General features: G+C 49.5%; 9 protein-coding genes across 9 annotated transcripts; 5 read left to right on the top strand and 4 right to left on the bottom strand.

The window, feature by feature from the left end:
* Nucleotides 1-171: 171 nt before the first annotated feature.
* EPUS_01089 (uncharacterized protein) lies at nt 172-3,843 on the bottom strand (the record flags this gene model as incomplete). Its single annotated transcript, XM_007807002.1, has 8 exons — nt 172-919; nt 971-1,168; nt 1,232-1,542; nt 2,729-2,839; nt 2,901-3,097; nt 3,162-3,558; nt 3,613-3,695; nt 3,759-3,843. The coding sequence occupies 8 exons, from the start codon at nt 3,841-3,843 to the stop codon at nt 172-174; spliced, it is 2,130 nt and encodes a 709-aa protein (XP_007805193.1).
* Nucleotides 3,844-4,503: 660 nt separating this feature from the next.
* EPUS_01088 (uncharacterized protein) lies at nt 4,504-5,392 on the top strand (the record flags this gene model as incomplete). Its single annotated transcript, XM_007807001.1, has 2 exons — nt 4,504-4,827; nt 4,877-5,392. The coding sequence occupies 2 exons, from the start codon at nt 4,504-4,506 to the stop codon at nt 5,390-5,392; spliced, it is 840 nt and encodes a 279-aa protein (XP_007805192.1).
* Nucleotides 5,393-8,395: 3,003 nt separating this feature from the next.
* EPUS_01087 (Transcription factor steA) lies at nt 8,396-10,781 on the top strand (the record flags this gene model as incomplete). Its single annotated transcript, XM_007807000.1, has 5 exons — nt 8,396-8,519; nt 8,594-8,693; nt 8,742-10,238; nt 10,346-10,429; nt 10,493-10,781. The coding sequence occupies 5 exons, from the start codon at nt 8,396-8,398 to the stop codon at nt 10,779-10,781; spliced, it is 2,094 nt and encodes a 697-aa protein (XP_007805191.1).
* Nucleotides 10,782-13,083: 2,302 nt separating this feature from the next.
* Nucleotides 13,084-14,841, bottom strand: EPUS_01086 (Elongator complex protein 3; the record flags this gene model as incomplete). The annotated part of the gene is made up of 1 exon (XM_007806999.1): nt 13,084-14,841. The coding sequence occupies one exon, from the start codon at nt 14,839-14,841 to the stop codon at nt 13,084-13,086; it is 1,758 nt and encodes a 585-aa protein (XP_007805190.1).
* A 447-nt stretch (nt 14,842-15,288) lies between these two features.
* EPUS_01085 (succinyl-CoA ligase) lies at nt 15,289-16,431 on the top strand (the record flags this gene model as incomplete). Its single annotated transcript, XM_007806998.1, has 4 exons — nt 15,289-15,449; nt 15,500-15,528; nt 15,581-15,707; nt 15,759-16,431. 4 exons carry the CDS (start codon nt 15,289-15,291, stop codon nt 16,429-16,431), a joined length of 990 nt encoding a protein of 329 aa, XP_007805189.1.
* Nucleotides 16,432-16,744: 313 nt separating this feature from the next.
* EPUS_01084 (uncharacterized protein) lies at nt 16,745-17,190 on the bottom strand (the record flags this gene model as incomplete). The annotated part of the gene is made up of 4 exons (XM_007806997.1): nt 16,745-16,822; nt 16,871-16,963; nt 17,037-17,094; nt 17,153-17,190. The coding sequence occupies 4 exons, from the start codon at nt 17,188-17,190 to the stop codon at nt 16,745-16,747; spliced, it is 267 nt and encodes an 88-aa protein (XP_007805188.1).
* Nucleotides 17,191-18,857: 1,667 nt separating this feature from the next.
* Nucleotides 18,858-20,624, top strand: EPUS_01083 (uncharacterized protein; the record flags this gene model as incomplete). Its single annotated transcript, XM_007806996.1, has 1 exon — nt 18,858-20,624. One exon carries the CDS (start codon nt 18,858-18,860, stop codon nt 20,622-20,624), a length of 1,767 nt encoding a protein of 588 aa, XP_007805187.1.
* A 178-nt stretch (nt 20,625-20,802) lies between these two features.
* EPUS_01082 (uncharacterized protein) lies at nt 20,803-22,259 on the bottom strand (the record flags this gene model as incomplete). Its single annotated transcript, XM_007806995.1, has 2 exons — nt 20,803-22,067; nt 22,124-22,259. 2 exons carry the CDS (start codon nt 22,257-22,259, stop codon nt 20,803-20,805), a joined length of 1,401 nt encoding a protein of 466 aa, XP_007805186.1.
* A 703-nt stretch (nt 22,260-22,962) lies between these two features.
* Nucleotides 22,963-26,383, top strand: EPUS_01081 (uncharacterized protein; the record flags this gene model as incomplete). The annotated part of the gene is made up of 5 exons (XM_007806994.1): nt 22,963-23,069; nt 23,982-24,630; nt 24,684-24,730; nt 24,776-25,069; nt 25,117-26,383. The coding sequence occupies 5 exons, from the start codon at nt 22,963-22,965 to the stop codon at nt 26,381-26,383; spliced, it is 2,364 nt and encodes a 787-aa protein (XP_007805185.1).
* Between the last annotated feature and the right edge of the window lie 374 nt (nt 26,384-26,757).

The raw sequence follows: 26,757 nt of genomic DNA, 5'->3' as shown, positions 1-26,757 counted from the left end.
TCCGGTCGCAGAAAATCAGAAGGCCACGCACCCATTGCTTCACGCCAGTGAGCCATAACACCCCCAACTCTCGAGACCATCATGAGCGCAGGAATAATGTCCTTGTGGATTCCCCTCAATATTGTTAGCGCCAACACACTATTCAATTTTCCGCGGCACGATATTGACCACTCACAGAGCCGTATAGATGAAGCAGCTGTAGAAGTCGGCGTTGAGTTTGAGCTCCCGTTCAACGAAATACGGGTCCGTGTTGGCTTGCTTGTCGATTTCCATCGCCACCTGCAGCAACGGGTCCGCCGCAATGGCCTCCTTGTGCTCCTCCATGAGCTCCTCAATCCGCGTCGCGCGCGGGTCTTTAGTCTTGTAGACCCGATGTCCGTAGCCGAACAATCGGAACTTTCTCGCTTTGACGGCCTCGATATAGGCCGGGACATTGTCAACAGTGCCGAGCATTTCTAGGCCCTCATAGCACAGCTCGATCGCTCCGACATGGAGTGGTCCGGCCCCGGCTACCATCATGGCGAGGACGCAGGACAGAGGGTCCGTGAGCGTCGAGGCAGTGTGAAGACTTGCAGCTGTGGAGCACGACAGTTCGTGATCTGCATAGAGGATCCACAAGCGATCCATCGTTCGCGAGATTTTCTTGTCCAGATCATCGATCCCGATCATGAGCAGAAAGTTCTCTACGAGCGAGAAACCCTGCTTGGGCTGGGTGAATTCTATATTCCTCTTGTGACAGTAGGCCACCGCGGTGGCGGTGGCGGTGTATGCGATGGTCCTGATCAGGGCGGCGTCGGTGTGGGCCATGTTGTTATGATACGTCAGAACGGGATTGTGCCGAGACGTGATCATCTCAGTATCGGTGCCAACATATGCAGCGAGTCCGGTGAGAAGGATCGAGTACATGTCGGTTTCGCGGCTGGCCCATGGTTAGATATGCTTCCGCTCGAGGTAAGGTATGCTTGCATACGGCAAGGCTTGGATAGCATCGACAACAGCCCGTGGCGGACTGGCCGCAGCAGCCATCGAGTATTCGAAGCGCTCCTTTTCCTCATTTGTGGGAAGATGTCCCCAGATCAGAAGATACATGGTGGTATCGAAGTCGTAATGACGAAACAAATCCTCTATCCGCATGCCACGGAACCAGAGCTCGCCTTTCTCTCCATCGCTACGAGCAGGAGAAGTCATCATCATGCTCATGTCCAACAAATCAATTTCGGGCACAACTCACATGAGCGTGATTGCCGACTCTTTACAAGCGGTGTGCTGGAAACCAGGATCCAAGACAGCGAGCTTCCGCACTCTCTCAGCTCCCGATTCCTTGCTTTGTCGGACTTCTGGAGCGGAGATGACGCTCAAGTCTGAAGCTCGTACAAAGTTGTCGGAGATTGGAATCTTGTATGTCTTCCACGTACGAGAATCGAGAACGTGCAGGTAGTCACCGATAATTTCGGTTGCGACACCATTTTCTTCATTGGCTTGGGTCTTGACGCCGTTCATCTTCAGGTTCGTCGCGGCTCCACTGACGGCTATGGGAATTGGCTGTACAACGTACAGCCAAATCCTTGGCGGCGCTGCGTGTCACATTAGTACTAAGTACTAGTAACCTGCTGTTGACCTTCTGAGAGGGCTAATTGGCCGCGTTTAATATGCGTAATCCCTGCGTTTCTGCTGCTTCTAATTGGTCAATTTCCGACGCAATTTCGCTTCTAATTTCGCTGTACGGTACAGCCAATTGTACATAGATCTACGCTCTCTACCCCCGTAGCTATCAATCAACTTGCTTTTCTACACACTCTGCACAGCAGGTTGACACCTGCCCACGTGCCACTCCGCGGTATCGTAGCCTCTCCTCCTGAGATAGATTCTGCAGGTATATAGAATTCCATCCATCCACTTCATCATCTTGGTGTAATCTTGAGCTTGTTGTTACTTCCCAAATAAGTACTGAGATAGATATCCTTGGTGTTGTTATTCTTGCTATCCACCACTCTGTCATAAAATGACGGTATTTATCATTGGCTCAAATATCCGCCACAGACGCGAGGTACGCTGCAGGCGCAACTTAAAGAGGCTTAAGGTTGAGATGGTACTTTTTCATTGGTAGGTAGTCACGTGAGATAACTTGGCTGCGGATATTTGAGCCAATGATAAATACCGTCATTTTATGACTGAGTGGTGGATAGCTATAGACTGCCCATCCTGATTGGCCAGAGCACCTTAAACCTTAGCTCGAGAGGCGTATGCGCTCCCTCCCCTCCTCCTGCTTGTTGCCCTCTATCGCCGGTGAGGTAGCGCTAATACAGGGTGTAGGGCAGGGCAAAAGCAAGGGCAAGGGCAGAGGCAAGGGCAGAGAGGCCAGAGCATAAAGCGATTTCTGTAACGCTACCATTTCTATATCTATTTCCTAATAGGGAAGTCACAACAACGTCGATAGAATATGTCAATGTCTGTGTAGAATCTTCATGTTACTTATGGTCAAGGTGGGTGGATTTGCTATCAATTTGTATGACAAAGGACTCGCTAAGATCCAAACGCCGAATATACCGTTGCCGAATATACCGTTCCGAACGCATTTCGCGGCACCTCTAGAGTCCCTCCTAGATACGATGATATCTCTCGTTCACGAGCTAGAGACAAAATTTGATAAATTGCAAGCAGCGAATAACTCGTCAATAAAGACTTTCTATGTAGCTACTTCGTTTCAGAAGAAGACCAGCGATCGAACCTCAATTGATCGCCGGTTAGGAGCATCATCGGGGGTGCTGTTATCCCAGAAAGCCGAGTGAGGCATCGCCAATTTCGGGTCCGAGTCGAAAGAGCAGAACACTAAGCATTCCTAAACAGAAGGTTGTAAGCCATGCATGTCTTAGGATGGATCATACAACTTTCACACTCACCGCCGGCCTAAGGCTACTGACGTAGTGGTAGTCATATCGATCGTCATGTTTCACTACGCAAACGTAGGGCTTTGCTCCTCTGTCTGCGACAAGGGGATCATTCTTAGAGAAGATATGGCCCACGTGGGTGTCGTAGTCCCAGTTAGGGATACGGTCATGATTGATGAAGCACAAAGGCCATTTCGTAGCTGGGTTACCTAGACGCGATAGTTTATAAGCTATCCACCTCTCGATATGGAGTCACTGCCTTGTTCTACTTACCGATTGGCCGCCACGTGTTCACCTGAGCCCAGTGCTTGTACTTAGACAGTAACTCATCGGCTTTCTCCGCACCAACGGTCTCCTTCAAAAGCATTATAGCAGTTGGGGTATCTCTATCGAGATGTGCAACAGGCCTGGGGGCATATCTGGCCTCGACTTCACCCAACTTCTCGTTCGTGCTTTGTTTCGTGTTCCCCTTCTGCTCACGAAGCCGAAAGGAGGTAGGAATCACCAGCCCCACGCCACCCGTAATTTTTTCAATGATCTTGGCGCATTCTGGGAAGTAAACATCCTCAATGTGCTTCTTGCCCTCAGGGGTTTGGCTGTTGAGGAATTCTTCTGTTGTCACACTCGTGGGAATGTCGGTTAATTGGTAGCCATTTTTCAACAGGGTAGGCTGGCCACACGTCAGCATGAAATTGAATGGAGAGGGTTTTATATTCGTACTTACCTGAGGACTGATATGTCTAATATCATGCGCAACAATGTCGACTTCTTTCGGACGATTCATATTAGTGTTTCCAGTCGCATAGTCTGCAGTTCAGGACTAGATTAGCGATGCGTATCTAATGGTAGCTTATGACTTTTTAAGTTCACCAATATATCCGGCCTCGCCATCCTTAGTCCCATTCCACAAACCGAGAGTACCTGTCGTAGTTGGTGGTAGCACAACTGCGGCCATCATAGAAGACGCGGCAGCGTATCAAATAGTGCTGAAGTGGATAAGTATGAATCCTGTGAACACGGTGTGTTTGTCAACGGGATAGTGTTGTGTGGAAATGAACTAGGTGGACTATATAGATGGCGAATAAGCAGCACCAAAGACGGCCGGGTTGTAGACATATTAGAGAGATGATTTCTTCTCTAATATAAACTCACTATTAAGCTTTATTATTCAGTTGAAATAAAGGTGAGTGTAACAGGCAAAGGCTATCACGTCTTTATAGTTGAGAGGAACTTCATGACTACTAGTGATGCTGCTGACAAGGTGCAAGTGTAGTGCATTAAAGGGAGCAGTTTCTGACGGTGGGGAAACCAGGGGCCTAGGAAAGGGAAAGGGTGGAGTACTACGTAAAATGGTTTTTGAAGGTGAAGTTAGTAAAATTAGACTAGGTAACCAGAAAGAAGCGGTAGCACGTCACATGACACGTGGGGCAACAGACGCCAAAAGCGGCGTTAAAGTCTGCCTAAAATAGCGTCCTATGTCCCAGAACCTAGAGTTGTAGCGTAGTGAGAAATTCTATGCTTAGGCGGGCTCCGTGCTGCCTCATAAGCTCACGCACATCTCTTACAGTGATCTCACTGTAAAGCAGGCGGATTCTGTGTACCACGCTGATACATTATGATCGGCAAGCGCAAACGGGAGACCAGAGGAATTGCCAGATCAGTAGAAGCTCACTCCCTGGTTATAGCTCAGACCCGCGACCGGGACATCTTCCGGCGGTGTTTTGAGAGTCGATTCGAGCCTCTACAAGAAGTTTGTACACAGATAGACGGATCGCTAAAGACGTCTGACGATCTGGGGACTTCGTCTGATGCTGCGAGCCTATCTGACTGGGATGGTCTTTCTGAGGGGGACTCGACTCCTGGAATTGAGATCATCGAGCATGGGAAGAGGGAGCCCCCAACGTCAGCTAACGATGGACAGCATGCAAAGAAATTCATGGTGAGTCTAAAGGCGGATCAGAACCGACCAATGCTGATATCCTTGTAAGAGTTCGAAGCCGCCACTGTTGGGTGCCTCAGCAAAAATAAATGGCAAAAGGCAAGATCAACCCTCAGCAGAAGAGACTGCAGCGGAAGCCATTAACCTCAAGCATGACATTGAGCTGCAACGGCTCTTGAAAGAATCACATTTCCTCAACAGATCGTTGGGCTCGAACCTTACCCCCAGTAGCCGGCATAAGGCCATCGACGTGCGAATGCAATCACTAGGCGCCAAATCTTCTTTGTTCAAGCAGGCAAAAATGCCTCTATCTCATCATAAAGGTATCATAGCTCGAAACAACCAAAGAAAAGCCTCCCGTCGAACCGAAGCGAAAGAAAACGGCATCGTCTTAGAAAAAGACAATAAAGAGAGAGACGCTAAGAATGTGAGGCGAGAGCGTGGAGTGGGAGCACCTACTGTAGGGAAGTTCAAAGACGGGACGTTGAAGTTGAGCAGACAGGACATCAGTGCCATCCAAGGGACCCAAAGTAGTCGCTACGTGGCTCGAAGGAACGCAAGGTGATTGCATCGCACAGGCTAGCATGCAATGTGGATCACTGTGCTTCTCTCTATACCAGAACCCCAACGTCAGAGATTCACTCCTATTCTTTGATCCTTGGCCGGATACTCGAGCACAGCGGTAGACCTGAAATCTCAGATGTACCACACCATGGCTCTGGTCTCCACCTTTCTACCACATTCTACTACTAATGTCCTTGTGCCACTGTCGACATAGGAAAAACCATCTCAGGTGGAAGAGTGGCTAATGCAGCCAAAAATAGGTCTCTTGGCCTCTACGACAATAATTAAACCACTGGGGAAGCTGCTTGACTCCCTTGCTCTAATCGAAACGATCACGTTGAGGGCACATTGGTACTCTTCACTCCCAGTTCGGCGTCGACAAATCGACTGCAAGTGCAGAAGAACTAGTAACCGGAGATGACCGCACGTGGAAGGCTAAGTTCTCGTCCGCAATGGTGTGCATGATATGATCCGAACTTCACTTGTCAAGGGTAAGCATTTGCTAAGCAGGCTCAATTTTGACCGTGGCGCACCCGTCAATTCAAAGGTGGTCGAAGAGAGTAGTGACTAGGGCAAAGGAAGTTTGCAAGCTGGCGAAAGGTCCGGCCTAAGCAACTATGCCTCTACGTGAGTATGCGGTCGAGCGCGAATCCAGACTAGTTGGAATCATCCGAGGTGCGACTCGGTACCGAATCGGACAGTTGACGCAAGGACCAAATCTCGATCGAACACCTTGGTGGAAGCTGGATGACCTTCTAGATCTACATGAATTTTCGGTTTTGGTTCTAGGGCCATCCACAGCAAGTATGAAAAAACTGTTTCTTCAACATTTCATACTTCCTGGCTCCATGTTCAATTGGGGAGAACGTCCATAGAGGCGAACGTGGTCTGTGCTGCGACTCGTTCTAATCAAACCATACGTAACATTTTTGCCCTGATGGGATTGGCTCGCCGTTCGAATGGGCGTATGTTGGCGGGAGCAGGGTGCAAAGATGAGCCAGTTGTTGGTGCCGATGGCAGTACTAGGTGAAACAGAGGCGCGAGCTAATGGCGTGCTTCAGAAATCAGGGCACAGGCAAAACGAATTCTAGCTAAGAGTCTAACGTGAATGGTGGAGTTCTAGCCCACTGTCCCAGCTTCATTAGCCTCTCAGACGCGCCAGTTTTAGAAATCCCTCCGCCATTTCCCCAGCACCCGCAACGCCGCTAGGAGGTGGATACCAAGGGTACCAGGCACTGAATTCCGAATACATGACCCATTCACCCGCCCAGCAGATCATCGTTCTAGCGCTTGCATGATGAATGGCTGGGAAGCAACTAGAGCTCCTAATGCATCACATTCTTGCGCCGCTGATCTCACAACGCTCAGCGCTTTAGCCATCATATTCGTGCCAGGGTAAAGGATCTAGGAAGCTCTCACAAGAAGCGCTCAGTCACTGCTCCAATTTTGGGCTGACCATGTTAGGTGAGCTTGGTGCATGTTCGAAGGCCCTCACTCCATGATCTAGGACCTATCATATACCGCCATTCCTGGTCTCTACATGAGCGAATATGCGTTGTCCTTTAGAGTACATAATATGCTCCGGTGCCTGCATTTTGCCTTTCACTATCCTTTCCTCTTACGTAGTAGAGGATGGTTGAACAGACGTCTTAACTTAGCTGGAATGCACGTTCTGCAACCATGCTCTACCTCTTGTCACTTATGCTCGTCTGATCAGCGACTTGGTCGCTAGAGCATTATTATTGTTGTGCTGGTGCACGGTGCCTCAGACCAGAATTACAGTCTAGCCGTTGGCCACCCGGCAAACAATTTGCCCGGCGGCTGTTTCTGATCGAATAGATCTGAAGCAAGTGGACTAGCCGCCATGACAGCAGCATTTTTGGTCATCTCATGGCCATTCGTTACTATCTTGGGCGCGAAAAAGTATGACGCCGCCAAAGGACATGATAAAGTATTGGAATGGACGGTTGTGAGATGTTGTGGTGGTTGTTGTCCAACTGATTCAGCATGGGTAGGACAGAGACTTTCAGCGCCCTGGAAAGTGCCCAGGGGGGTGACAAGCTGAGTTATTAATCACGTCGACGCTGGAAGGATAATGCACGGCTTGTACGGAATATACCCGGCTGATCCAGGATCAAGCTCAGATACTAATAGACAAAGTAGAGTAGCGACTGAAAGATAGAAGACCTGGCTGCTGAAGATGTTGCACATACACAGTAGTATGCTGATGACATTAGTGTAAGAGGTAAAAGGTGAGACCTCAGCCCTGGTAAAGGTTGACCTGTAACATGGTCATTTTTGGCACCAGCACACTTAACCAGAAGGCCAGACCCAGGTGGGCTTAGACAGTCGGCTCTTGCATGGAAGCCGAGCCACTCAGATCAATTATCCACCCACCGAATTTCTCAAACAACAACCTAGGCAGCCTAAAGCTGTCTCTAACACCGTAAACGAGCCGCCCCCCGGTCGCATGTCGCAGCTTGACTGCCCCAAAATACATCTACCCACCTCATTATCCCCCCTTCCAACTCTCAAACCCTCCAAACCTTGTCTGCTCCCGAATCCTCCTCCCAACTCTTATCCATTCGCATTCGCCCTTATTCTCAAACCCACTTGTCGTTGATCGGGGTATCAACTAGGTTTTCCCTCCTTCTCTCATCTTCTCACACCTGTTACCTTCCCAATTTCATCATCGCCTCTCATAATTCTCTGCGTGTGCCAGAGGAGATCTCACAGGCAGGCCTGTTAAACCTCCTCGACAACAGCAAGTGCAATCCACGTGTGATTCCTGATCGAAGCAGGTCCTTTCGACTACCTTCTCTTGCCTCGACTCTCGACTGTGACAGATGAGGATTGATCGTGTTGGTCTCGAGTCGCCTGTGTTCATCCACCAAAGCTCGCAGAACAGAGGCATACTTGAGGAAAACTAGACTGCGTATCTGCCACAACATTCAGCTAGCAAGGCATTGTTTTGTCTCTTCACCATATCCATTTCTCTATCAGGATGTATCCGAGTAATGGTGGTCCAATGGCACCACCTCAAAAGCCAGAGACATTTATGCTCTCCAACGAAGCTCAACAAAGCTTGCCACAAGATGCGCAAGTCGCTTTACAGCAGGTGGACAATCGTATGTCATGATCATTTCATGTTCTTCAATGGCAATTGTATTGCAGGTCAATTGGTACTGACGACTATCATCAGTCAAATATTTCTTGATTTCTGCCCCGGTCGATTGGACTCCTGATTCTCTCATTCGACGCTTTCTCCTCCCAACTGGTGAATATGTTTCTTGTGTCCTATGGTATGTACAGTTCTACTTAGCTATCGAGCTTATTCTGACATTGTTCAGGAACAATCTTTTTCACATCTCCGGCACTGATATCGTCCGATGCCTCTCCTTCCGCTTCCAAGCATTTGGTCGACCTGTGAAGAATTCTAAGAAATTTGAGGAAGGCATCTTCTCTGATCTCCGTAATCTCAAATCTGGTACAGACGCGTCCTTGGAAGAGCCCAAGAGTCCTTTCCTGGACTTTCTCTATAAAAACAACTGCATCCGCACTCAGAAGAAGCAAAAGGTGTTCTACTGGTATAGCGTCCCTCATGATCGTCTTTTCCTTGACGCACTGGAACGAGACTTGAAGCGCGAAAAGATGAGCCAAGAAGCTACCACGGTCGCAGTCAGCGAACCGGCACTGTCTTTCGAATTCGACTCCTCTCAATCACTTTTCGAACAATTGACCAAAGCTCAACAAGCCAACTCCTCCTCGTTCTCAGCCAACCAATCCTACTCTCAATCAACATCGCCGGTCATGCGGGCAGTCGATTCAATGCCGCCACCACAAATGATCCCTCAGTCCATGCCGCCTGTTCCCGAGGAGCAGAACCAGGGCCTGTACGGTGCCATGACAATGCAGAACAACATGAACCCTGGAATGATGAAGCGAGAGCAAGAATACTCCCAGCAACTCCAGTATGATCGAAATGGCATCCCACTGTCTAGAGCACATCAACGCCATACCTCAATGCCTACATATATGGAATATTCTCCCGCCCCGTCCTTCGTCTCCTCTCAAATGGATGATTACAGCCGCGGAATCTCTTTCGAGCCTGTCACGCCACCGCAGCATTCAATGACCCTTGGCTCTGAGCCAACTTACGTTGCGAATGAAGACACTGGTTTGTACTCGGTGCTTCCGGATATGAATACGACAAACTATAACCCGATGGCACAGCTGCCTCCTTCCAATCTTGCAGGCCCTCAATTCACTGCTGCAACAAGGCCGTTTCCTACAAACAACGTGTACTCTGTCATCGAGGGATCTCCTACGTATAAACAGCGCAGACGACGCTCTTCCATTCCCACTGCCATCATGAACGCTGTTGCTGCAAATGCCGCCGCTGCTCAGGCGAAGGTTCATGCTGCTCATCGGCCCAGCGATCTACGGAGATCCATGTCCAGCTCAGTCCTCCCTGTTGCCGAGGGGGACGAGACGCCAGAGGACTCACCCCCAGGATTGACTCATAGCTACGCCTCTACGATTGTGCAGCAAAAAGATATGCAAGAACTCTCTCGACATGGTACGCCATTGCCAAGCCTGGAAGAAAGCCCTACCCAGCTATCAATGTCGCTCATCAGCCCGCAAGATGACCTGAGCAATCTGATAAACGAAGACATGACTTGTCAGTCCTTGGACACCAGCCCTGCTCTACGGCAAGAACGGCCAGGTCCCATCCGGCGGGCCAGGAGTGCGACCATGATGGAGCTGGGCCCCTACCCACACAAATCGCACTCTTGCCCCATTCCAACCTGCGGTCGCGTGTTCAAGAGGTTAGAGCATCTGAAACGGTACGTCCACATCCGACTTTCTTGGCACGGTTTCATTCGCCCCCCCCCTGCAACTGCGCCCCCTTTTCCCTTTCCAACTGCAAGCGCTTACTAACTCGGGCGGTTAGACATGTGAGGACCCACACTCAAGAACGACCATACGTCTGCCCTTACTGCAGCAAAGCCTTCTCTAGATCTGACAACCTTGCACAGTAAGTCCACCCATAGTGGTTGTCACTTGGCAGCGTGACGCTGAGCTGATTCGTATTTTGCAGGCATCGTCGAACACACGAAGTTCAAGCGGATGGCCAACCAGCCCCCAGTTTCAGCGACGAAGATCTTGAAGCCGAGGAAAATGAATTTGGCTCTCTCGACGAATCATCACCGGAAAACCCATACTTGCCGCCAATGCTCGACATGCCTAGTATGAACAACACCTCTAGTTCGTCTGGCCTGAATCTGCACATGCAGTCAGGCATGCAGCATATGGAGCAATCAGGCATGCAGCACCTGGACTTTTCTCATGGCATGATCCAGCCACAGCTACTTCAGCAGCAAATGTGAGGAGGTCCGTGCTTGTTTCAAAACCTTCGATTCACATTTCTCGCGTCTTGATTTGCGTGAGCTATAGACTCTTTGGGAGGGAATCATATGAGCTTGACGCGCTACGGTGACGTCGCTTGATGAGCATGATATGCATGATTATGGCTCTTCCCTGCTGGTATTGTACATTATGTACTTTCTTACCATCTGGTGTTTGGGTCTCTCGTTCCTGGGCGGCATTTGTCATGTTGAGCAGTTTCCATTCCTTCTCATCTGGGCTGCTCATCTGTATATACCTATGTTTGATACTGAGATGAGATCTAGTCAGAAAAAACTCGTTCATACTATAAATCTAACCGGACAACACCGTCCGCAGTCTCTATCGTTCAACCGTTCTTAATCTGAGACCGTTTCCCATACAATACCACAGAAACTCAATGCAAGAAAACAGGGCCTAATGCAAGGGCACAAGCTCAAAAGAGAGACTACAGTACCAATGTGGACCAGCGATTCTGATTCAGCACTGGGGCTATTTTTCGAACCACTGAACAATTCTCCGCGCTGCAATCCTGCCTCAGATAGCAGCTCGCCCCCAGATATGATGTGTGACAGATCTTTGCTTAGAAAAAAAAGCCGTTGGGCTTGGAAAAAGTGGAGATCCAACAATCTACTAGCAGTAAGTGACTACTATTCTATACATTTTTTCCCCATCTTGAGACGTGTGGCCCAGCTTAGTCTGGGCATGTACATCTTGGGGCTTGCCCGTTGACAAAGATCTGTGACTGGACGAGTCTCAGAGGTAACTTAGTTAGATCCCACGACGAGTCACATGGGGGGGGGGGGGGGGCGGCTCTGCCGCCGCCCAACAAGGGGTTTGGCGGGTTCATTCGCCGCGTTGCTTTGCTTGCTTGATTGCTTGCTTGCTTGCTAGATAGAGGCACTTGATGGAGGGGAGAAGCGGGTGGCGCTATATCTCTGGCCTGGCCCCCAACTCGATGTTGCTTCTCGATCAGGACATGTTGCCACGGAAGGAAGGCAACCGCTGACCTGGACAGTCTCACCCAGCTTTCACAACTACTACGACACTCGTCTTTCTTGGCCGTGTCCGTCAAGCTGGCGCGCCTTGACTGTTGTCTCACCCACCCCATGCCCACCACTTCTGTGTGCACTGTTCTAGGCCCATTCAACTGATTGGGGTGTGTGACTGGTTTCCTTTTCGCCATGGGTGCCATGATTACCCCCATCCCAACAGGTTGGAGCGTCGGCGGGCGGGCTCAACGCTACATACACTAAAGGAACTCGCCTTGACACATGCTCTCCACGATGCCATGTTTTTCTGTCCTAGTCTTCCTGCGCAGCCTGGCTTGCCTTCCGTCCCCATCAAGCCTCTTCCCAGGGAGCCTATCTTCATCCGGCAAAGGTTGATGGAGATGAATCACGAACCCTTGCTCCCACTCACGATGGACGATGTGAGCCTAAGGGCCCTTCGTCTTCTGCCTTCAATGCCATCACGCAGGATGTTCTGTGTGTCGATGACCCGGACGGGTTTGCTATCGAATCCTCGACAGCTGCGCAAGGATACACCGTCTTCCGTCCTGCGTGGGCAGACTCAGACGTCCATGGTGGTTGTGTCGAACAATGCATGTCGCTTCCTATTCAATATCTCTCTCACGTACGAGCCTGAGAAAACTATCTGTAAATACCTGCCATGAGATACGTCAGCTCAGCGCCCTTGGTTTGTGCAAGACTTCTTTTTGTTTCCTCTCCTGGTCAGTTTTGGTTTGTCTACTTGTCGTCACAAACTATACCAAACACAGACTCGTCCTCCAATCCCAAACTAACCAAGTCAGCACTTGTGTTTTGTTATACTTCTATCTCTGTCCAAACTGCATCTTTCTGACCTTCTTCTCTCTCAATCTCCGTCTCACTTCTACAAGCAACCGGTCCTGCTCTCCTTGTCCCTCCGCACTATTCATTCCAACTCCACTTCAGTCATTTTATAGGTTCAGACCCAGCACCGCGAGAACTAGAGCGACAATTTGCGGACATCAGCTCGCCAACCAGCCTCGAATCATTTACCTACAAACCGCTATCCTTGGGGTAACAAAACATTTCATCAACAGTTTTCGTAAGCACAAAGGCTATCGAAGAACCAGGAACTTGCTTGCATTACTTTGCTCTCGATACCCGAGCTGCGTAATGCCATCTCACGATGTCTGAGAAGCTTCATGCTAGGTATTAGATGCGACATTCTTGATCTTGGAGGCATCCAGAATAAATGTCTCAAAACTTGCTTTTGTATTGTCGTATGGCCGTCCATCGTTCAATCATCATCACTTTCGCTGTCTCCACCTGTGTCCTGGGCATTCTCTAGCATCTTGCTCATGTAAGGCCCGTCCAGCCAGTATCCTAGCCTTTCATAATAGCCTCTGACACCAACTCCACTGATGACAGCTATCTTCGTGCTGCCATGTTCGTCCCGCGCAATTCTTTCTGCTTCCTTCATCAGAAGCCCGCCGTATCCTTGATGCTGGAATTTCGCCTTATCCCTACCGTGCACAGGTATTGCCATGCCATAAACATGCAGCTCGCGAACCAGGCTGGAAGGCTGTGATATGAGCTCGGCTCGAAATGTAGTAGCCGTGCTACATTTCCGTAAACGAAGCAAAGCGATCAATATGTCCTGCTTCGGGTCTTCATATGCCAGGAAGGTCTCCCATCCTCCATTGGCCACATAGTCTCTCCTTACTAATTCAACTTGCGAAGGTCGAATCTTGTTCTTGACCTCATTGACTCCGACCTCTCTCGTCCTCACGTCTCGACAAGAGGTCCCAAAATCTTTCATTCTTGCAAGGGCTAGCTCGCGCAAATTGCCGTTCTCAACGCCTGAGGTCACAAGGGGCATCGGAATGTCACGCTGTACACGATAGATCCGAGTCCACGGCGGTACGAGGGCAAGAATACGAGCCACGATATCAATGAGTGCATTCGGCGTGTAATTCTTATACCTTCCTGTCCGCCATAATTCGTAGAGTCCTGTCCCACGAATGACTAGAGTAGGATAGATTTTCAACCCGTCAGTCCTAAATGCAGGGTTCTCGAAATACTCCTGAAATTGGTATAGGTCGCGTTCCATGCCAACATTGGGAAGATCTGGCATCATATGGGATACAACTTTGAAGCCAGCATCTTTAGCAAGACAGAATGTGTGAGCCACAGCTGCAACCGTATGGCCTCTGTTGGTGTCACGAGCGACGTCCTCGTACAGAGACTGGACTCCGATCTCTAGCCGAGTGCAGCCGTAACGGAGCATAGATGACAGATGCGTATCCAGGCAATAGTCAGGACGAGTTTCGATAGTGATACCTACACATTTCATCGTTGATTGTGAGGCGGCCAGGACAGCTTCATCGACATTTGTGGTATTTGGATAGCCTGAAAGAGCGTTGTGAAGCTGCGAGATGAAGTTGTCTCGATAATCCTGTGGTAGAGACATGAAAGTGCCACCCATGATGATATATTCAATCTTATCCACAGAGTGACCAAGCGATTTTAATTGATCAACTCGGCCTCGAGCCTGTTCGAAAGGATCATATCGAGCGCGAATGGCACGCATAGAGGTAGGCTCGTATCCAGTGTAAGATTGAGTGCTGTACTCGAAGTCGGAATCCGGTCCACCAGGGCAGTAGACACAAATGTTGCCGGTGAAAGCGATGTGCGGACAGCGATGAGGCTTGCACATCACGGCAACGACCGCGATGCCTGAAGAGGTGCGGATTGGCTTCGCGATCAGCTTTGGCAGGATGTATTTCTTGTAGTGCTCCGGCACAGCAGAGATGATGGCTGTAAGAGGTGGCTGATTGCTAAGACGATGCTTCTTTGCCATCTGTCCTCGGAGCTTGTTGAGGTTGATGTCTTTCTTCGGAATTGATTCATCATATTGTGCGTCATGCTCTTGGATGAGGGTGCTCACAATTTCAGCACATGCACTCATGTATCTCTCATTCTCCGGAGCCAACTTCTCATTTTTACCAATCTTGACTCTCATCTGAGGAGGTACTGTCATCGTTTGAGTTGCCATCTCGGTTTGACCGTGATGGGGAATAGGGGGATTTGTGATAAGCACACAGCAGGAAAGATTGCCAAAACTATGTTAGTGCCCCCCATTGGAGTTCCATTTGTTCACATAAGGTAGCCGCTCGATTAGAGGTGCATAGAATGCATAGGAGTTGCAATTCTGGTCGGTTGAGTGCAAATCGTGCATGAGATAAAATGTCCAAGCGGAATTGTAAGAGATGATGTGGGGTGAGTCTGTAAGACAGAATTCATGAGACAGACTTCATCTAGATCATGCGGAGTACAGTCATTTTATTTCTGTTACAGTATAGTGTTTCGGGAGCTAGCTGTCGGTACGCGGTCGGTTGCGGTAGCCATTCAAGCTTCGACAGCTCACCCCATGAAATCTTGAATAGCTAATGACACACTCTCGCCTTGCTTACCTTCTTCCGCAGCCTTAAAATCTTGCAGCATGCAGGCATTCCGGACCTGCGCTTCTTCAGCGCTGCGGACCGCCTCAAGACGGCAAGGTTATGCTACAGCTTCGTCTCCATATGCTGCCACCGCGGAGAACCTGCGAATCAACAGCGATACAAAGTTGATATACCAGGGCTTCACTGGGAAGCAGGGAACGTGAGTGAAGCTATCATTCATGTTCAAGAGCAATACTAATCACTGCACAGGTTCCATGCTCAGCAAGCAATCGAATACGGTCCGCGCTCGTTCTTCAGAGGGAGGATTGAAAAGAAGCTGATAATGACCAGGCACAAAAGTGGTTGGAGGTACTAACCCTAAGAAAGCTGGAGAGACACATCTTGGGAAACCCGTGTTTGCCTCGGTTGCAGATGCTATCAAGGAGACTGGTGCAACTGCCTCTGCAATCTTCGTGCCGTGAGCAACTACTAGATCCTAGACTCTGCTATCTGCTGACGGCAGTATCAGTCCTCCAGTAGCTGCCAAGTCAATCGAAGAAGCTGTCGCTGCCGAAATACCTCTTGTTGTCTGCATCACCGAAGGCATCCCCCAACATGACATGGTTCGAGTCACCAACATGCTTAAGACCCAAGGAAAGACCCGGCTGGTCGGCCCCAATTGCCCTGGCATGATTGCTCCTGGACAATGCAAGATTGGTATCATGCCCGGTTTTATCCATAAGCGAGGTCGCGTGGGCATTGTGTCGAGATCAGGAACCCTTACATACGAAGCCGTCAACCAGACCACAGAAGCGGGTCTAGGACAGTCACTGGTGGTGGGCATTGGAGGTGATCCGTTCAGCGGGACCAATTTTATCGATTGCTTGAAGGTTTTTTTGGAGGATGAGGAGACCGACGGCATCATCATGATTGGAGAGATCGGAGGGAGTGCAGAAGAGGACGCTGCTGAGTTCCTGAAGAGCGAGAATAAGAAGAATAAACCGGCGGTGAGTTTCATAGCTGGCATCAGTGCGCCGCCAGGGAGAAGAATGGGTCATGCAGGCGCGATTGTGAGCGGTGGCAAGGGCGGAGCAGATTCAAAGATCAGTGCACTAGAGGCAGCAGGTGTGATCGTTGAGCGAAGTCCGGCCATGTTGGGCAAGGCGTTGAAGGAGGAGTTCATGAAGAAAGATCTCATTTAGTTCAAAGTCATGTTGCAGGGTTCACATATTTGCGGGCCCCATTACTCGCGTTTATGCTTCAGCGGCTTATTATACTTTATAGGACGAAAGCCTATATTGTTGTACAGAACAATTGCATTGAAACTGGCGTATCCGCTGGGGCGCCGGACCAGGCATCTAACATGATTGTCCAATGCGCTGGATGTGCTCGGGAACCAGCACATTGAGCTGACATGGCACGAAAAGCATGGATGCGCCAAGTCCTCGAACTCCTTCTATCATTGAGTGCTCGTATATAAACCATCTTTTGCAGACAGCATCCCTGGAAACCTGGTCAATTCAATGAAATTGTTCCCCTGCGACTGTGTCTGATGTGCAGTAGAGCTTGAAAACCGCAGAACACCAGGAAGGCCTGTTCGTATTAGAATCCTGGTCTCTCGACTGCCACCATAGCACTTACAGCGTAGACTGCGACAGCGATGAATATCGATGCTGCAACCGCTCCTCCGTCCTCCGGACTACTAGTAGAGCCCATCATCGAGTGGTGGTCGGTCTGCGGCGAGAGGTCAGTCAGAATTCGCAGTTAGGCCGATACAAGTCTTGTCTTGAGGCATTAAAAGACGTACTTTGAAGAGAGCGCCGAGAATGGAGAGGATGATGATTGCGAAGGCGGAAACGACAACACTAGGGCCAACATGTAAGCTGTGTTGTAAAGATGACTCTATGCGACAGGAACACGTACCAGCTCCATGCATTGAATGCTGATACGACGGGCTTCATGTTGACGTTCAACAAGGGAGACCCTTTGTTTATAGAGTGAGACAACAAGAGCGCAATGGGATGGAGGTTTCCAGATGGTGATGTCGAGTGGAAGGTCTCGGTTCCTGGAAGTTCGTAGGAACAGGAATGTTAAGGGACCAAGAAAGGCGCTGGGACACTCGCAGCCACTATGTAGTCGGATGATATCGATGGTCGTCTGTGTGTCGTGTCTATCTCGACCTGCAGCCGAACTACTTGGAGGTGGTCCCAAGGCGTCGTCAATATGGTAAACAGCCCTCCGGCCCTAAGCTGCCGGACAGTTAGGTAGGTACCAGTAGTAGTCACTAATAGTAGCTACTACGTAGTAGGTGGTAATTAGTGGTACCGAGTAGTGGTACTTATTACGTACGTACTACTACTTAGCAGGAGAAGGCCCTCTGAAAACTATGCTTAAATTACCATCAATGTGTGCTTAGTTTCAGTCTAAGCGTTATATGATCGTATTTACACAAAATTATGCAGCTAAACATCTGAGTTTAATAAAATTATGTTATTTCGGACGTCATTTTATGGAAATGACGCGCAAATTATAGCTAAATTATGGTCATTTGAGCCTCCTGACGATCCTTATTAATAGAATAATAAAACGTCTGCTAAATCACTAAGGACGCTCCGGACCCATACCGCAGTATTTTCGGAGCTCTTCTCCCGGTAAGTACTAGTAGTATGGCGCAGGCTGGGTCTTGGCAGGTGTATCGGCTTACTAGTACTAAGTTAGGTAAGAAGTACGTAAGTTGTGCCTGCCTCCCTGTTCTCCTTTGGGCTTCCTGCACAGTGAGAGCAGCAACATCCGTCATGATGCAGCCATCCTGCTTCGTATCCTCAAGCATGATCCTTCACACCTTGTAGAACAGTCCTCAGCTCTCAGCTATAGAGATCTACATCTAGTCGCTCCTTATTCATATTATCATTCATCTTTTCCACATCCAAGAGAAAAGCCGCTGGTTCGGTCGGATTCGAAAAGGACACATGAGAGCCTACTCTTCAGTGTCGTACCTGCTGGACTTGGGCGCATTGAGACCGAAAGAGAGTTGGCATTGCTTGTGCTTTGTTCCTGTGTCGAGCCCTGCTCGAACTGAGGCATCAACTTGAAATAACTTTGGCCTCGTGAAGCAAGCCGTGGTCGTCTGGTGATCGGACCAGCCTTAATCACAAGGTAGCACCACCCTCACCAAACCTCGTGGTCGACTTTTGTAGCAGAGCCTGTATGCCTATTCAGTCCTCTTGGACTTTGCGTCCTTGATTCCTGGGATTTAAAGGCTTCTATACGCTGTGTACCTGTCCTGGCGTAAAGGTGGTTTCAACTCTGCAGTACGGCGTTCAACTTTGCACTGCTTCTCGTCTCGGCATCAGCGATCGAGTCAACATAAACTGTGATGATCGGGTCAAGGCTTTCAAACGACACTACCAACGAACAGTCACCTTTGGTTTCTCCTGCGAGGCAGCTTGTTGACAATGATGTGGAAGCTACACAGCCTCTCAATGGAGTACTCGACTGGGAAGACGAGACGACCACCGAATCCAAGAGTTCCTGGTATCTTTTCCTCCTCACCTTAAGTATTGGAGGCTTGCAAATTGTTTGGTCGGTGGAGCTCTCACATGGATCGCCGTACCTGCTATCCTTGGGCATGACCAAGGCTCTTCTTGCATTTGTCTGGATTGCAGGCCCTTTGTCAGGTGCTCTTGTTCAGCCCTATGTCGGCATTCGCAGTGACAATTGTCGCATCTCTTGGGGCAAGAGGAAGCCTTTCATGATTGCTGGTGGGCTTGCAACCATCATTTCTCTTCTGCTCCTTGCCTGGATCCGAGAGATCGTGGGCGGATTCTTGGGACTCTTTGGTGTTGCAAGGAATTCTCCGGGAGCCACGGGCACGATTATATTCTTTGCGACCATCTCAATGTACGTTCTCGACTTCTCCATCAACACAGTCCAAGCCGGCATCAGAGCGTTCATCGTTGACAACGCGCCGGCCCACCAACAGGAATCTGCCAATGCTTGGGCCTCAAGGATTGTTGGCATAGGCAACGTGCTGGGATATGTCTTCGGTTACATCAACCTGCCTCGCTATTTTCCTTTCTTTGGACACACTCAGTTCAAGGTCCTATGTGTGATCGCTAGTATATCCCTTGGGTCGACTCTGTTGATTAGTTGTCTTGCCATCAAGGAGCGAGATCCAAGACTTGAAGGGCCACCAGAAAACGATAATCCAGGCGTCTTAGCTTTCTTCAAGCAAGTCTTCAACAGCGTGAAGAGGTTGCCACCGCAGATCCGCAAAGTCTGCGAAGTGCAATTCTTCAGCTGGATTGGCTGGTTTCCCTTCCTTTTCTACATCACCACCTACATCGGACAAATCTACGTCAACCCATTCTTGCTGCCAGACCTGTCAGAAGACGATATTGACAGACTCTGGGAGAAGGCGACGCGAGTTGGGACACTTGCGCTCCTCATTTACGCTATCGTCTCACTACTTGCAAATGTCATCCTGCCGTTCCTGGTCGAGCCAACCTATGTTGCCAAACAGCCGGTTGATAAAGCCGAGAGCATAAGAGAACCCATATCACCAACTCTTTCTCATCGCTCAAGAACATCATCCCTGGGTGCTATTCCCTTCTCAGCATCAACGACGAACCTAGGCTCCTATCCTCCATCCAGTCCAGATGATACTCAACTCTCAACGTCTCGCACCTTCATCTCGCGCTACCTCTCCAAACTTCGAATACCTCATCTCACCCTCCGCCGAACCTGGATCCTCTCCCAACTCTTCTTCGCCATATGCATGTTCGCATCCTTCTTCATTTCCAGCCCCCTTGCCGCAATAATCATGACAGCCTTCGTCGGCATCTCATGGTCCGTCACCCTATGGGTCCCCTTCGCGCTCATCTCAGCCGAGGTAGCGCAGCAGGAAGAATCGCGACGCGAGAAGCTGCGTCAGACTCGCCGAAGAATCGGACGCCAAGCGCGACAGGAGAGAAGTATGCGAAGGACTGACATGGCAGACGGCCAAAGCACACCTTCGCTTAACGAAACAATAAATACCGATACCGACGACGACGACGTCGATGATACCAACGGCAGCGCCTCTAAATCCAACCACGCCTTCCTCCATCCCGAAGAAGCAGACCTCGACTCTCTCCCCACAGAAGATATCCTCTCGGAGGCAGAAGAGGGAGAACAACACCAAGACCAAGCCGGCATGATCCTTGGTCTTCATAATGTCGCCATCAGCACACCGCAGATCTTGGCGACGCTCATCAGTAGCGTCGTGTTCCGCGTGCTGCAGAAGGAGAGGAGTGTGCCCGGTGACACAAGCGTGGGGTGGGTGTTGAGGATTGGTGGGGTGGCGGCATTGATTGCAGCTTGGTGGGCTCGGGGGTTGGGTGAGGGAGGTAGTTAAAGGGAGGGAAGGGTGAGATAGGTTGGTCATGATACAGAATAGATTGGATATTTAAGGTTGGCTGGAACGGGGTTGGGATTCAGCGTCTTTTCTACACTGCTATACTAGGGTCTCTGCATGACTACAGCTCCTTTGATCTCTTCTACTTTTCCTCCTCCCCGTAGATCCCTCTATCTGTCTACCTCCTTCCCGAAGGCGGCCCCTTACTCACCTGAGGAAATACCAACGGCAACCTCAATTTGGCATACTGGGTCTTGACCCCTGCTTTCTCACTCGGCTTCCTTATCCCCCACGTGCTCAACTCCGTCTCCGTCCCCGTGTTCAATTTACAGCCCAGCTCGCGAAAGTATTTCCGTGCATCATGAGGGGAAAGAAGGAGATCTTGTTGGATGTCTGTCGGATCGGTGGCGAGGACATTGAGACCGTGCGTGCCGCTCGGCGGAGGGATGTGGAGCGTCAGAGCTAGGATCGTGGTGTGCAGGAGGATGAGGTCGGATTTGGTCGGGCCCTTGCCACCGGGGCAGTACTTTGTGGTCAGGGCGTTGAGCAAGGGGGTGGGGAAGCTGGGTTGGTCGGTTATCTTCCCGGTTGACCATTTCGTGATCGCAGTGATGTGTTTGTCGGGTCGGAATTTGCTGATGGCGCGGGAGAATTCGATGAGCAGGTGTATGTAGCGGAGGAGCTGGAGGGTGATGGTTTGTGGGGTTTCAGGGGACGGGTGGGTGTTGGCTGCTTGGGTTATGTATGCGACGCGTTCGGCGACGAAGCGGGATGAGCAGCTGACTCTTTTGCCTTCTGAGATGAGCTTGCGCCATTCGGAGATGGGCATTGCTGCAAGGGTGGAATTGTAGGGAGACGGGAAGACGAGATTCGAGAGTGGATAAGCTTGAGATACATCGGTTGCGGTCAGATCTGGTTTTGGCAAGGGTTTGCCGGCTTGGATTGCAGCTGCTGCGTCGATTGTTCTTCCGTCAGATGTCGTGGGCAGAGCTTCTGGTTCGGGCATGGAAGAGAGTAATGCCTCTGAGAGAGGATTTACAGCATTTGGATCTGCATCCCGGGAGTAGAGGACATTCTCCGCTCGAGATTGCACCAGTTTCTTTGATTTTTTGGTGCCAAAGGTGTGCGTCAAGACGCTTCTGGAGGAATAACTCGAGGTTGGCTCGACGGGTGCTTCGTCTTCTTCTACGGCCCCAGCTTGCCGGATTGTCCTCCTTACTGTCATCTTCTTCGCCTCCGTAATATCAAGCTGGCCCCGAATAGGGTCAAAGACTGCGACATAGTGCTTCAGGTGGTTGTCGGCAAATGTACCGCCTTCGGTAGCTGTGAAGTCGATCGTGGGATGATTGGAGGAATGAAGGAGTAGCTCTGATACGTCTTGAGTTTTTCTTTCGTAAGGCTTGAACTCAAGGTCTGTAGATAACGATGTGCCTGGAGAACTTGCTTGGACCTGGTCAGTTCATGTCAAGCAGGCGCTATTGACGCAGAGAACGCAATACCAATAATACATCTCCCGAGATCAGTGTTTTCGTGGTATCTGACTCTGATCTTTGGTTTTGTTGCAGCGAGGGGTGGACTCCTTCGCTTCGGTTGACTATTGAGGTCCGCCTGCGCCTTGCGCTTCTTTTCAGACATTACTTACAACGTCACTGTCAAGAAGAATTCATCGAAGAATTATCGTCTTTAAGCATGGGACGACAAAATTGACGAAATTGGAGAAGCTTTGTGGAGAAAGCTATTTGGAGAAACATGTTCTCCACAAGACGGATGTCTGGCTTGCTACTTACCAAATTGCAGGCCTAACCCTGCATCAATATAGCCAGAAGAGCGGTCATGACTTTTGGATGGACGTTTTCATTAAGTATTGGTCTTGCTTATCAGTACTTGGGATATATATTTCCATCGTGGTCTTGAACAGCAAATATTCATAGGTATACTGCATACAATAGCAGGGAGAGTGAAGCACAAAAGGTACTGAGCATGATTGAGGCAGTCATTGAATATTTTTCTTGCAAATCTTGTGCATTGTGACTGTCAACTGGTGCTTTGGCCGAAGGGCTTAACTCTTTGAGAAGTAAAGCAATGCTATGGAAGCACAGTGACGCTCAAGTAACTCTTCCGAATCCTCCACGGACTTGCTTTCCAGCTCCCACTCCAAATTGATAGCTAGACGAGCTCCAGCCCTTAGCTAATTCCCGTTTTGCCTGGGCACCACATTATCCGCTTACTGATTCCTGGTAAAAAAACAGCTGGTGATGATTCGACCGAGCAAGAATTCATCGTTATCAAACGTGAAATGGTTGAGGTAGTGACTCTGGGTCGTAGAAATGGTAATGCGATGACAAGTGGTGACTTAATGGAGTGGAAAGCCGAGATGGAGGTGTCGACGAGTTTACTTGCTGTTAAGGGAAAATGGGTCAGCGTCTATTGCCTCATGCTTCAAACGTAAAAGACTCACGATCTAGCTCGAGTCTTTCTCCTCTTACGCTTGAGACGGCGAACGCGCTTCTTCCTCCACTTTGCTCTCATCTTCGATCAGCTAGAAGTGTTGCGGAGGGTCAGTATTCTTGCGATGTGCAACGGGTAGTGGTAGCAATCATGAGTCTTTGGGCATTGCAGTGACTTACTTGATTTGAAAGACGAATAGCGTTGGTGTGATAACTTGAAGTTCCAAGGCCAGGGTAACAAGAAGCTGGAGCTGTAATTGTGGGGAGACCCCATCCGATGCTAGGGCTCTACAGTCACGTGTATCAAACAACCATGGCTTGGCATCCGACCCCTTTCTACACGTGTTGGGTGCTTCCTTCCCCCAAATGCAAACTACTACTCCGTACTTATTAGAACAAAACGTCATTACACGCACCTGCCAGGTCATATTGAAGATGAAGAAGGTGAAAGGAACACTAATATTTCATTACATAAGTCCTAGGTCGGCCTTGTTGACTCGGCTCGATGGTTATCTCAATTCTCCTTTTCCTTGACAATCTGTACCATGTTGCTTTGCATGTATCTGTCTCATTATACTTCCTTCTTCTTCTTCTCGCTCCCCTCTCATTTGTTATACGTGGGTGGTATTTCTCATTGTCTTCATTACCTGGATGGCTTCGTTTGCTCCGTTCTGGAGTCAGCCTTCTTCACAACCTTCCCAGTTACGGCTTGTCGGTACGCTGCATGAAAAAGATAGTCTAGGGTGCTCAACCTCAAGTATGGAAAGTTACGGTTGTGTAGGCGAAGAGGTTTGACAGAAATCTGAAGTCCAGAAAGTCTATGCCCACCAAGAGATCGTCATCGGTCGTGACTCAAATAGATGGTGGCTCCTGAGATCACAACCATCGACTGCTAGCTAATCCATGTCAGTCAGCACGTCGTCCGCGACGCCGTTGTTTCAAACAAGCACCTTCGAATCTACACGATCATCTTTGATGAGGATCATTCAGATGGCATTGCGCCGCTGGTATACGCCGAGGACTTGTCCAGGAATGGTACCTATTGGAACGGTTCACTCATCGGCAAAGGGAATGGTGGTGTACTGCTAAGTGATGGTGACACGTTGAGAGTCTCTCCTCGCATCTACTACCAATTTCGGCAAAGCACAAGACAAGATGCAGAGCGACAGTTTGATCTCACACAGGAATGCGAAATGAAGGTTGGAGAAGACGGCCGGGATTTTACTTTTGATGCTAACGTGACACAGCATTTTGAAAAAGAGTACAATGTGTCCGATCGGAAATTGGGCTCTGGAGCTTGTGGTGCAGTCTTCATGGCTATCGAGCAATCAAGGCGTACTCAACTTGCATGCAAGATTGTGGATCTACGCAGATTGGGCGTTGCGCCTCGAACACAGACTAGCAGATGTGAGACCGCAGCCGCTACAGAAGAGGTTGACAGTCGAGCGCAAATGGCTAAAATCAAGCTTTGGGCTGAAAGAAAGCAAAATGAATACCGCCTCGAACAGCAGCTAAATGCGTACTATCGCGAGGCCAGTATCCTAGCGACTTTGAGTCACGTAAGTAGAACGAGGGACATGGTTGTCTAATGCCACGCTTACATGCACCACAGCCAAACATCATCGGCATCGAAAAGGTTTACATCACAGATAACTCCATGTAAGTGCTTGAAGTACGTTTGGATCAGACAGCTAACTTTGCCAGCTACATCTTTCAGGACCTTATCACTGGTGGCGATTTGTTCTCATTCCTGGAGCGCAAGAACGGAAAGCTTTCAGAAGTCGAAGCGGCTGTGATCGTCCGACAAATCGTGATCGCTCTCGAATATCTCCATGACCAGAACATCGTCCATAGAGACCTCAAACCCGAGAACATCCTAATGACATCTTTGGCAAACGGGTGTCGGGTGGTGCTGACCGATTTTGGGCACTCGAAGAAGGTCGAAAATGATCGCACACGCATGACTACGATGGCTGGAACTGAACAGTACATCGCTCCGTTAGTATTGCTTGGTTCTCCTCTGCCCATGGCTAATGCCATTATAGTGAAATTTCTGGACTTGGCAGGCACTTCAACGGCAAGAACGGTTACACCAAAGCTATCGATATGTGGTCCTTGGGTTGTGTCACTGTTGTGCTGCTAACAGGAGGTTCGCCATTCATAAATCCAAAAACCAACCAATACTGTCAACAGCTGGCACAGGAGTGTAGCCTACAACAACTGGAATGTGTTGCTGAATGGCAGTTTGTTGGCAAAAGACCCAAGGATTTTGTCAGACGGCTCCTTGTTCTCGATGAAGAACAGAGAATGACCCCGAGTGATGCAAAGAAGCATTGCTGGTTCTCAAACGACTCCCACAGGCTGGACTTTGAAGCGGTATACCAGCGGGCAATCCAGCACTGGAGACCACGGACACTAAAACCACCAGTCATCGATGTGATAGACGCGCACCACTCAACGGAGCAATCTATGTTGCAGAAAAGTGACCTTGGGCAGCGCATCAGCCGCAGGAAGAACCCCGTCCCTATTGATCCTCCCTACAAACCATATCCCCGCCGGATGAGCTTCTTATTGCTTTCAAAGCGAAGGCCATTTCTGTCAGGTGTGATGTCAGAAGAAGTAAGAACCGCAATACAGGAGAAATGGTCACCTGAAAAGATGCGAGGGCGGGCACCAGATCCGGAAGAGGACAAAGTACCAGCCTTAGTTCCAGATGGGTTGTCTCAATGTAGCGAAACAAGAAACGACCAGGCTTTGATGGGCAAATCTGAGGGTAGTGAAGGCTTTGCACCTACCACGAACCCAGCCATGGCCGAAGACAGGGCTCCTCATTTTAGGGACGATGCTACTGTACTGGATGAAGTAACGTTCAACCGGGAAAGTGAGGATGTGGCAGCCAAAATGTCACCAGGTTTAGCAATGCACAATGCAGGCGAAAAGCCCAAGCCCTCACTAAACGTGAAAGGGGGCCGGCAAACCCCCTTCACGTCAACACTGTCATTACAGGAAGATCCAAACTTCCTGCCCGCTAACCATACGAAACCTTTTACCTATCGAGCCGCAGAAGCTTCTGAAGGGAAAAGTGGTCTGACAAAACTTCAACGGCCTTTGCGAAGTCTGAACATGAGGTTTAAACAAACATCAAAGTCGAAAAGGCGGCGGGGATCCATCTATGACATTGACTCGGATGACGAGTCGGAGCAGGCACACTGTGATCTCAGTACGTTTCGAGTCAACCCTGAGGGCCGATCTGTCCGAACTGGCACAGTCTGGAAGAAGGCCCGAACCAGCATGCACGAGCGAGAGCATTGAGAGTCTTCCGACAGTGAGCAAAACTTGATGTTATAACGATGTATAGCAAGAGGCTAGAGAATTAGGCACATATGCTTCATGCCGAAGATGTCATACCTTCAAGAAGAGAAATTTCCAAGAGGAGGATCAATCCCAGAGATTGCAGAATATTCTTGTAACATTCTTTGTCTACACAGTTAGAGATGGCATACTTCATCCTTGTAGCACTGAGCAATATCACACAAGTACAAAGTAGATATACAAATTGATGCATCTGCCGTTCTCTGTTCACGTAGATCGTAGATCGGGCTTCTGTCACATCAATTCACGAGAACAATAAAGAACGTCTCTTCTAGAGGCTAGAAGGGGGGTTGCTCTGGGATTCGACCCCCGGA

The sequence above is a fragment of the Endocarpon pusillum genome, assembly GCF_000464535.1.
Source record: "Endocarpon pusillum Z07020 unplaced genomic scaffold scaffold6441, whole genome shotgun sequence".
NCBI lineage: Eukaryota > Fungi > Ascomycota > Eurotiomycetes > Verrucariales > Verrucariaceae > Endocarpon > Endocarpon pusillum.
Note: the sequence above shows the minus strand (reverse complement) of the source record. Positions and strands in the feature narration are given on the sequence as shown.